Below are 11,772 nucleotides of genomic sequence, written 5' to 3'. Positions count from 1 at the left end.
ATCCCAGGAACGTGAAGTCTGTCACTACTTCCACGACTTCCCCTTCTATTTGCCAAGGAGTGATGGGGCCGGATGCCATGATCTTAGTTTTTTTGATGTTGAGCTTCAAGCCCACTTTTGCGCTCTCCTCTTTTACTCTGAGTTCATAAGTACAAAGATGATAAGTTTGGATGCTAAAAAAAAGCTAGTTAGAGGATCTCCTCTCTTGGGTTTTTAGTCAGTAGTGGGTTCTTTACTTTCTCCCTTATATGTAGTTTTCCCCTCCCCCTTTTCTGTTGTAGTTTTTTGTAGTGTTAAAAAAATCAATTAAAAAATCCCCTCTGGGGGCTCAAAAAAACCCAAAAAACCTCTTATCTTGAGATGGGTATGAACACACATGACGCTGCCTTCTACTGCATCAGACCCTGAGACCATCAAGGTCAGGACGGCCTACTCAGGCTGGCAGCAGGTCTCCAGGGCCTCAGGCGGAAAAGGGTCTTTCGCATCACCTTCTGCCTCCAGGTCCTTTTAATAACTGGGGATGCCGGAAACTGAGCCTGGGAGCATCTGCGTGCCAGCCACAGCCCCTCCCCAAGCCTTAAAGCACACCCCGTCTGCATCAGCACAGATACGGAGGGGATGTTTCTCTGACAAACTTGTGCTGGGGAGAGGACAGAGCCCTTTGGGTCTACAATTTCCATTAAACCTAAACAACTGAAAAAAAGAATTATGGGCATGGCTCTAGGCATATGTTGTATAACTCTATTCGTTACCAGTCACTTACTGGGTTCAGTTCAACGTGCTATCACCTAAAGGTAAAGGTAGGTTCCCTTGCTCGAAAGCCAGTCGAATCCGACTCTAGAGTTGCGGTGCTCATCTCCGTTTCAAAGCCGAAGAGCCAGCGCTGTCCGAAGACGTTTCCGTGGTCATGTGGCCGGCATGACTAAACACCAAGGCGCACGGAACACTGTTCCCTTCCCACCGAAGTGGTCCCTATTTATCTACTTGCAATTTCTTGCTTTCGAACTGCTAGGTTGGCAGGAGCTGGAACTAGAGACGGGAGCTCACTCCATCATGCGGCACCCGGGTCTCGAACTGCTGATGTACTGACCTTCCACGGCCTGCAGTTCAGCGTCTTAACCACTTGAGCCACCACAGCTCCACCTACAAAGCCCTTAAAGACACTGGACCGGAGTACTGCACGACCACCTCCCTTGCTATGTTCCACTGCACCATCTCCACTCATCGGAGCAAAGCCTTCTGAGGGTGCCACCTTGCAAACAAGTAAATCAGCAACTGCCCCTTCATGTGTATCCTCTGTGGTGGCTCCTATACGGGAGCCTATTTATCTGAGCCTATTAGGAAGGCTCCCGTGCGTCTATTGTTTCACAAAACACACAAAAGAGACTTGCTCAGGAGAGTGTTTCCCCTAGAGTCAAAAATACTGTGGTTCAGCTCAGGAGATACATTTTGTTAGGTATAAAATCCTCCTCACACCGATAGTCCTGTTGCCTTTGACAGAGGTATTTGCATGTATTGTTCTATTTTTTTCCCCTCATTCTACAATCCCAGTCCAACTGCATTTTTTCTTAGTAGGAACCTTTACTGTTAGATCAAATGTTATCCTATTTTGCAGTCCGCTTACTGACTGAAAAGTTTTTTATCATCCTTGTAATCTGCCTTGGAGCCCAGTGAAAAAGTCAGACTATAAACGGGATGATGATGAAGTTGATGATGATACAATCCATAGTCATTACAGCTCTTATGCTGTAGAACAGGATGACACGACTCTTGCAGGCCCTGTATGCCCACTTGCTCATATTTCCCCAAAGTTAAGAAGCCTTGAGAAAAGGCCACTCCTCAACCAAATGGGCAGGGGTCCTTTCCTGCAGGAGCGCACAGGAGCAGAGCTCCGGCAGTAAAGAGCCCAGGGGGCGGGCACATGCAACAAGCCCCACCCCCTGCTCCCAGCAGCCCTCAGTCAGAGCAAGAAGCAGCCAGGTAAGTTGCAGATCCCCCTCCCCCGGCCCCCTGGTCCAAAATGGTCCAGTGGCACCTTTAAGACCATGTTTTACTCAGGTACAAGCTCTCCCTCCTCTGCGAGGACAGATCTGCACGTCCCCCCCCCCAATAGCTATCAATCCAAAACAGTCCAGTGGAGCCTGAGCGGCGGGTGTTGCCTTCTGACACACTTCCAGTGATGTCAGGGTGTGTGACAAAAGCGAATAAGTTATGCTAATAAGTTATGCTAAGGAGCTCCTACATCTCTTTTTGTTCTCACTCCACTCATAAAAGCAGACCGCTCAACAGTCTTTAAGCGAACAAAACCCAGACAACTTTCACATGACAGCTGAAGACAGATCACAAAAAAACAGGTTCTAAATTTCTACCAGGTTTCCTATGTTATGACAGCACCAGTCTGACCATGATGGATCAATGGTCTGATTCCGTATGAGACACCTTTATGTGTCCAATTTTCCTTTAGCCCAGGCTAAAGAAAAGCACTCGAAGCTAAATTGGAGGAGGTCTAAAATGAAAGTCAGAAGCATAATTTAAAATTTTGAGGACTACCAGAAAATACTGAAAGGAAAAGCCTTGTGCTCTTTTTGGAAGACGTACTAAAGGGCTATTTGGGTATAGATTATAGTGCAGCAGTAGGGATAGAGACAGCATCATGAATAGGCACAAGGATAGTGAAAAAGCTTGGGATGTAATTTTGCATAATATGTGGAATGGAAAGCCTCTTGTTGTAGACAATCATGAAATACAGATTCTCAGTTACCTTCATCCAGACACTCTGTCCAAAAGGTGCCAATTTCAGATTTTAACTATTAAATTAAGATCTTCAATAATTCGATACAGTTGGTTATCCCTTTAGAGTAAATGTTTTTATAGGAATCATGTGACAGTAATTCACACCATAGAGGAAGCACAACTATTTCTTAAAGGTTTAGAGGATGAGGTTCCACAAGTATCTGAAGCATAAAAGTCTTGATATTTGGTATTACATTAGTTTATGGAGAACCACTCAGATGTAATCATGTAGCTGTATACTTAGTAAATAAAGATGTATGATTTTGTTATTAGTACAATAAATATTAAATGACTTAATTCACCTGTTAAACGAAGGATAGTTATACGTTTGATTAAGAGGGAGAAAGTGGATGTATTTTTCCTTTAAGAAACTCATATAAAAAAAGCAATCAGATTTTTTTTTCACTGAATGTTGGTAAGCCATTTATGGCATGTAATAATTGTAAGAAGGCAGGGGTGGCAATTATTCTGAGAAACCCTAATATTGTGGTTAAGGAGAGGGCTGAGGACCCAAATGGTAAATATTTAACATTCAAATGCCAGGTGGCAAGTAACTCCTGTACTTTTGTGAATGTGTATGGATCTCATCAAAATCAGTCTAAATTTTTCAGATTACTGGTGGAACAACTATATAACTTTTCAGAAGGGGAGACTGTATTAGGAGGAGACTTTAATAGTGTTCCAGATGCAAAACATGATAGGTCATCTAATAATCAAACTATAAGATCTTTGCCTAAAGCCTTTCTGTGTATAATCAAAGAAAAAAATATTTGAAACTTGGAGGCTTGTTCATCCAGGGCAAAGGGACTATACATTTTATTCCACATCACACAAAACATATTCGAGATTAGACTTTTATATAGTCTTGGCAAAAAATTTGTCTCAGATTCGTGATGTGGTTATATATCCAATGGTTTTTGCTGACCATGTACCTGAGACAATCTTCTGGTCATACGAAGGCAAGTGTTAGGACTTGGGAGTCTAGAAGTCTGGTTATTGAATCGGGAAGAGGTTCAAGTTGATGTGGGTAAAGATATTCAAGATTTTTTTTTAATTCAATATTCGCTTCCTAGTTAGTTGGCCTATTTTCTGAGACATCTTCAAAGCTTATATATGAGAGTGTGTTGTTTTGTTTGTTTTTTAAAGGTCAGAAACGTATAGACACAATAGAGAGAAAGAGAATCAGTTAAGAGCCAGTTTGGTGTAGTGGTTAAGTGCGCGGACTCTAATCTGGGAGAACCGGGTTTGATTCCCCACTCCTCCACTTGCACCTGCTGATGTGACCTTGGGTCAGTCACAAGCTCTGGCACAGCTGTCCTTGAAAAAGAGCAGTTCTCTCAGCCCCATCCACCTCACAGGGTGTCTGTTGTGGGGAGGGGAAGGGAAGGGAGTTTGTAAGCCGCTCTGAGACTCCAAGTGAAGGGCGGGGTATAAATCCAATCTCTTCTTCTCTCCCTTCCTAATATGGAAGATCGGAGATCTTGAGATGGAAAATAAAAGATATTTTTCGGATCAAGTATACAAGAGGTTGTATACTTGTATACAAGAGGCTGTATACAAGATTTTTTGTCAAAAATCAGCACACAACACACAAAATATCTATAGATGAAAAAAAGAAATTAGAGGTGCCTTTTCAAGAACAAGAAGTAGTTCAAGTGATTAAAAATTGAACATGAATAAGGCTCCAGGCCCTGATGGGTTTATTCCAGAATTTTACAAAGTATTTGTAAGTCAAGTGAAAAAACGTAACAAGCAGATAGTATTTGTGTTCCTTGATGCTGCAAAAGCATTCAACACAGTGGAATGGAAATTCATGAAGGCAGTATTACATTATTGTAATTTAGGAGGAAGTTTTACTGAATGGATATCTATGATGTATAACAACCCCAGAGCCAGAAAAGTGTAAATGGGGTTTTGTCATAAGAACTGGAACTTCACCGAGGCACAAGGCAAGAATGTCTTTTATCTCCTTCATTGTTTGTAATCATGATACAGACACTCACTATTGTAAAGTGTATTATAGATGTTTGTGGGGTCCAAATGAAGCAAGATAATTTCAAACTCTATTTGTGTATGATCTAGCCCAGTTTATCACAAAGCCTTTTGAGTCCTTGCCACTTGAGTTAAGGATTTTGCATGGATGTATCTCAGAAGAATGAACTTGCTCATTCAATAGGCATCCCATGGCACTATCATCCTATTAGATACCTGGGGATTTGGGTTCAGGAAGATATGTGTAAAGTTGTGGCTGTTAATCATAGGAAACTTCTCTCAGAATTAGAAATTCAGTAAAACAAATGGAGATTACTCCCAATGGGGGAATTGCTACTATCAAAATGTCTGTGTTACCAAAACTATTATTTTTATTCATGACAATCAATCAAGAAATATTAAAAAGCTGGCAAAAGTGGATCCTTCAGTTTATCTGGCAAAACAAACCCCTAGAGTTTCTGCTAGAATCTTGTATCAGAAACCTTTCTGTGGTGGGCTGGGTGTGCCTAATATATATCTTTATTATCAAGATGTTAGATTGAGCTCACCCTTAAGAGGGTTTATGCCAGATAAGAATTTAAGTGCTGCTGAAAAAGTAATCAACAGGATCTTGTCAACTATTGTTTGGTTTGCTGACAAAGAAAAAAGAAATATGAGTTCAAGAGTATTAAAGGTAAAGATTCCCTTGCTCGAAAGCCAATCAAATCCAACTCTAGGGTTGCGGTGCTCATCTCCGTTTCAAAGCCGAAGAGCCAGCGCTGTCCGAAGACGTTTCCGTGGTCATGTGGCCGACATGACTAAACACCAAGGCGCACGGAACGCTGTTACCTTCCCACTGAAGTGATACCTATTTATCTACTTGCAATTTCTTGCTTTCGAACTGCTAGGTTGGCAGGAGCTGGAACTAGAGACAGGAGCTCACTCCGTCATGCAGCACTCGGGTCTCGTACCAACCTTCCACAGCCTGCAGTTCAGCGTCTTAACCACTTGAGCCACCACAGCTCAAGAGTATTAATGCTGACTTAAACGTTTAGAGGAAACTGAGACCATTATTTGATCGTTGTCTATCCCCATTGACATCTGTTTTTTATAATGAGGAGGTGCGAGATGTGAGCTCTTTAGCAGATATTCAGCTATGGAAGAGCTACAGCTGAAAGTTTATTAAGCAATGAGGGGATTCTCTCTTATGATCAAATTGTAGCTAAAATGAAGGGAGAAAGACGGCAATTATTTCAGTTCTTCCAGTTTCTGCATATCATTTCAACACTGATTCAAAAGCATGGGAAATGCCACCAGAAAAAAATGACTACTAATAGTTTGGTACCTGGGAAAGTGTGTGATTTGTATACATTAATTTTTCATCAAGACGTAGCATTTGATAAACACCTGAGGAAATGGGAACGATGGCTGGGAGAAGAGGTAACAACCAGTGAGTGGGTATGGATCTGGGAGAAGAATACCAAAAAAGTGGATCTCCAGTGATGGCAAAGAGAACTTTTATAAGATCCTGTATGATTGGTACCTAACCCCATATAAATTGGCTCAAATTTACAATATACCCATAGATATTTATTGGAGCTGTCACTCTCCAGGGGCAGACTAATTCCACATATTTTGGGAATGTACTGGAATACAGAGGTTTTGGTTCTCAGCATTGAGAGATTATTGGTTATGAAATTCTTTTTGACCCTAAAGTTATTCTGTTATGCTATTTTAAAGAGGTGATGAAAGATACAAACTTGGAGTTGGTGACCAATCCACATAAATGAAAATGCGCATTCAGTATGCTCCTGAAATAGGTCTGAAAAAGTAATCCTACCTCAATGTGGGTTATGTTTAGTAAGTTGTTTCAGGGCCAAAAGCATCCCATGGACACTTGCGCCAGCTGGCATACAGAAAATAAAGGAGTTAACAACAGATGTGAGACTGAAGTTTGAGTCCAGTGGCCTCTATAAGTCCCACAAAGTTTAATTTCTGGGTATAAGTAAGAACAGAATGACTTAGTGTGTGTAGTGAGATAAGAAGCCAATATCTCTGTTAAGTCCAGGGGGTTCCATTGTCCTGAGTGTTGCAATAACTTGCAATTCAGCAATCTCCCCTTCCAGTTTCTTTCTGAAATTCCTTTGAAATAAAAGAGCTACTTTGAGGTCCCCCACTGAGTGCCCTGGGAGTTTGAAATGTTCTCCTACAGGTTTCACATTTTTGTGGTTCTTGAGGTCAGATTTTTATCCATGTCAGTTGGGGTGGTCCAAAGATTGTTTTGGGGTGCAGCTTGGCCTCAGTGTCTGCGTGTGTGATTGTCCTGGGGGCACTGCAATTTGGAGCAGCTGGCACAAAAATCGCACTTTTAATCAGGACACGACATATGTTCCCTGAAAAGGGAGAGACCACTGAACATGGGGGTGTATGAAATGTGGGGGTCCAAGCCTTATTTTGGGTGCAGAGGGCACTTCCTTATTCAAATCTTCTTTGAAATACAGGCCTCTGCTCTGGGAGGAACTCTGAATAGAAGCTTATGGCATCAGAACATGTCTGGACCAGACATCATTGTATGTCATTTTCCTGGGGACAGTCTCCAGAGCGTGGGGATGTGTCAGTTCGGGTGGTCCAAAGATTGTTTTGGGATGCAGCCAGGCCCCAGTGTCTCCCTGTGTGACTGTCCTGGGGCACCATACTTTGGAGCAGCTGGTACAAGAACCGCACCTTGGACCAGGACATGGCATATGTCGCCTCGAAGGGGAGAGTCCGCTGAACATGGGAGTGTATGACATGTGGTGGTCCAATCTTTATTTTGGGTGCAGGGGACACTTCCTTATTCAACTCTTCTTTGTAAAACAGGCTTCTGTGAGGCACTCTGAATTGAAGCTCGTTGCGCCGGAACCAGTGTTTGGACCGGGCATCACTGTATGTCATCTTGCAGGGGACAGTCTCCAGAGCGTGGGGATGAGTCCTTTGGGGTGGTCCAAAGATTGTTTTGGGGTACAGCTTGGCCCCAGTGTCTGCCTGTGTGATTGTCCTGGGGGCGCCTCACTTTGGAGCAGCTGGCACAAGAACCGCGCTTTGGACCAGGACACAGCATATGTCCCCTCGAAGGGGAGAGTTCACTGAACATGGGAGTGTATGACCTGCGGAGGTCCAAACCTTATTCCGGGATGTAGTGGGCAAATAGTCAAACCAGCTCCTTATTCAAATATTTTTTTCAAATACATAAGGAATGAATAAGGAACTGGGAATAAGGAACCAACTTCAGCCTCGTAAAATATTGTTGTAATGTATAGCTATATGGTTGTTTATGTTCTGAGTAACATTACATAGTGTGCAGATCTCATAGATGTGTGAGAAAAGTGCCTTTCTACGTGCTAACAATTTTGCCACCTCTAAGATATTAGTCACTCTGTTAAAACTATACAAGGAAAACATTATCAAAAATACAAACAAATAATCAAACAAGTTTCTGTTCTGCTCAGCCTTGCCAGTCTATATGACTGTTGCAGGCTACAACAGGGAAAACATTCAGGTATAATGTTCTGTAGTTTTTTGGAACAGTTGCTGGATAAAGAGCACGATTGTTGATTGATTATATAGAGGATTTATATCCTTAGTATAATTATTACTACTGTTTTACTTTGTTTTTGCTTTCATGAAAATGAACATATAATGTGATAAGATGCATATTATTTTGTATGAAAATCGATAATGGTAAATTGAAAAGGGGGGGGGGAGCACAGGCAATACTGGTACCTCAGACGGAAATTAAGAGGATGCAACTTACGCTTTTTTAATGTCATCTGGAGACGCATTGCGAGGCACCCCCAGAGCTTCATAGTAATCCACCATGGTGCCTACCTGCGTTGTGTTGGGAAACAGGAAGAAAAGGCAAAGGGTAGCATCAGACACCTCTGGCTGAACTTGGGTAGTGTCCCAAGCGAGCATCGTCCAAATGACAGCCTTCCCATCCACCCCACAAAATGCATCAGAACCCAAGCAGAGTGGCTTAACACACCACCTCAGCCTTTCAGGAACACACCAGTAACAAAGAAAGGCTCCTTCTTAAACACCCAGTCTTCTCTTTGTGACCCATAGCCCTTTCCAAACAGGCCATAAAACATACCCTCTTGACTTCCCCTCTACCACTCTGGTTCCTATAACATGTTTTTATAAAGATCCAAAATATTTATAAAAAAAGAAGATGCAGTCTGAAATACGTTAACAAATTCAGCAAGCTCCTCATATGCATGTTAATATGCTTATTACATTTGGATTTCCTGATTGCTAATAAAATCCCTAAACAGACTTATCGTGTCTGAGAGTTACTGAAGAGTCTCACACCAACCTGACTAAAGCCTTTAACTTTACACCAATTTATTTAAATAAACACAAACGAATGAAGTGTGGCTTTTCTTCCCAACCTCTCAAGAAGCATTCACGACTGAGTCTCAAACCAGAGTTGTACTTGCTGTTGTTAATTCCCCACTTCACATAGCTGCCCTTTGGCCTAACCATGGCCAAGAGTGATGCATTAGAGATTAAAAGAAATTCTTAGCATACCCTCCAAAAATCAACATGGTTAGAATGTCGAACCTTAATCTGGGAGACCCGGGTCCAAATCCCCAAAGCCTTGGATGCTCACTGGGGGGCCTGGAGTCAGCCTCACACTCTCAGTCGTACCTATTTCATAGAATTGTTGTCGTGAGGATAAAATGGAAGAAGGGAGAATGATAATGGAAGCTGCTTTGAGTACTCATTGTGGGGGGAAAGTAAGCTATAAATATCTAAATAAAGAGTCCTTAATTGGGACCAAGCTATTATTATTACAGAGTAATATTGCCAGAGTAAATGATGCAGATCCCAGTCTCATGTTTCTTCCTGGGTGTCAGCAATATGGTTGTCATAGTTAGCAGACAGCAGGCCAGAAGATGCTACTGCTGGAGATAGATGGGCTTATAAAGGTTTGAAAAACTATATGTGGGCACAGCCCTCTTCCATCACCACACTGGAAGCTTCATTTCAGCTGCCACAGATCACATATTATCCAGCTTTGATCCACAACTGCAGTGGTACAATCATGCTGTCATACTATGGGAAAGGAAATGGCACCCGATTACACAGTGGGTAGCACTTCTTCTACCCAGATGATGGACAGAAAGACATCTAGCTTTATAAGAGACTTTAGAAAAGGGTTACTGCCAAACTTCTCCATGTATCCCACACGAAAAGGGTGACATACAACACAGGGCTTTTGAATTGTCTCTGCTCTGGTCTTCAGAACTGCAAGCACATAACAAATCTTGCCCAGGCCTGCCGAACCTGAAAAAGGGTTCTGAAACTGCTGTCCACTACTTGGACGCCGAACTCAAAAGTGCAGTCATAGCAAACTGTTCCAAGTTATGTGGACACAGCTTCCGCGAGCAAACTATTTACACTGTTTACGCCACAGCCACATGATACTTTCTGTGGCTGAAATAATGCCCAACAATGTAGGAAGCTACTTCCCAACAAATAGCTCATCACATGACCATGCATCCGCACAGTGCTATTTCAAAGCAGCAACTAACAGCACCATTGATCTCACTATGGGTTTGGCCTGAGGGCCTCAAAAATCAGGGGCCCACCTATCCTAAAAAGCACCTGAGCTGACCCTGTGCCATTGCTCCAGAAGGATGCTGGCCCAGGCCTTCCTTTTAAGTATCTTTATGAATTAAGCGGTTTAGCAGCCATTAAGTTTTTAAGAGCTTAGAAGCTTCCAAGAACAAGAATAGCTATGGTAGCGACGCTAGGCAGGAAGCCACTGACAAAGGTTGTCGATCTACAGCCTGGTCTACAGTCCCTATTGCCACATTGTTTACTTGCTGACTTGCCGTTCCAGTTGGGACACCTCAGCATGAAAAGCACTGCGAACTACCTAGTTCTGCTCTGCCATGCATCGCCCTTTGCTTCTGGATACCTAACACATCAGCCCCCTCACAGGCCCAGCAGCTGAACTGCTGAGATGACCTCCCTGCCTTTTTAAAAAATGCACTAACTGCTCTGATCTCTTAGTATAGCCAGCTTAAGCACCTGGCCTTTGCTTCCAAGAAATTCCACCACTCCCCTTGGTCTCCTCTTGCCCTACTTGCTCACTTTTTTATCTGTCTCCTGCAGAACACAGGCTGGTGGTGGGTGGGAACGGGAGGCAGAGGCAGAATGCCCCACTCACTACAAGTCCCATCCCAAACGCTGGGCTGCCCTCCAAATATCCCTCTTTTCTCTACTGTTAGCTGCTAGCCAGATTCTCTCCCAGTGGGTTTTGGGCCCCTCCCTTACCTTGTTTTTGCTGCCTAGATGGGATCCTGGAGGCAGAGAATGTTTCTTCCACAATAGGCAGGGTTTTTTCCTCCTCTGGAAACAAAGCAGAAAGATTCCCGCTCTGTACACCTTTCTCCATTTCCGCTCCCAAACCTTCTTGTGAAAGGAGGCAGAGCAAGAAAAGTATAACTCGAGCCCCGGGACTTGATGCCAGAGCCCGCTCCCCAAACCGAAGTTCAGCCCCTCAAATATGCACAGAGAGTGGGCGCCTCTATGCATGCAGACGGTGAGAACAATCCTAAACGGGCCTCCTCAGAGTCTGCCTCAAATCTCCACCATCCTGAAAGGCTGGAACAATCTGAGAACCGGAATGTGTTTGTTCGGGACACAGCGCACTCCCTTCCGGTAGGGCTCACCATGGCCTGCCAGCCAGTGTTCCCTCTAAGCTGAGTTAGTGTGAGCTAGCTGACAGTTTTTTAGCCTCCGACTCACACATTTTTGTCTTAGCTCAGGGAGGATGGGGCTCCAGAGCAAGCTAATCTATGCAGTAGCCAAATCGCTCGCTCACTACTTTAATGCCCGTAGCTCACAAAGTAGAATTTTTGCACACAAGACTCCACAGCTTAGAGGGAACATTGCAGTGCCAGCCTATCCAGATCTGGTACCAGAGAGGCCTGGTCTGCCTGGCAGAAGGACGCGGTC

At 43.4% G+C, this 11,772-nt stretch overlaps 1 protein-coding gene across 3 annotated transcripts in view; it reads right to left on the bottom strand.

Annotated features, from left to right (window-relative positions):
• The window catches only part of DNAJB2 (DnaJ heat shock protein family (Hsp40) member B2), a 28,421-nt gene extending 17,221 nt beyond the window's left edge, over positions 1 to 11,200 (bottom strand). The window contains exons 1-3 of one of the 3 annotated variants that reach the window (XM_015426911.1): positions 11,089 to 11,200; positions 9,367 to 9,453; positions 8,558 to 8,631 (exon numbers count right to left, since the gene is read on the bottom strand). In XM_015426911.1, the coding sequence (XP_015282397.1) occupies positions 8,558 to 8,622 (65 nt within the window). In that variant the 5' untranslated portion in view covers positions 8,623 to 8,631; positions 9,367 to 9,453; positions 11,089 to 11,200. The remainder of the gene's footprint in view (positions 1 to 8,557; positions 8,632 to 9,366; positions 9,454 to 11,088) is intronic. The other 2 variants (XM_015426913.1, XM_015426912.1) reach the window with 2 other exon arrangements.
• Between the last annotated feature and the right edge of the window lie 572 nt (positions 11,201 to 11,772).

The sequence above is a fragment of the Gekko japonicus genome, unplaced genomic scaffold (assembly GCF_001447785.1).
Source record: "Gekko japonicus isolate JY-2015 unplaced genomic scaffold, Gekko_japonicus_V1.1 scaffold104, whole genome shotgun sequence".
Lineage (NCBI taxonomy): Eukaryota > Metazoa > Chordata > Lepidosauria > Squamata > Gekkonidae > Gekko > Gekko japonicus.
This window is presented reverse-complemented; position numbering and strand designations above follow the sequence as displayed.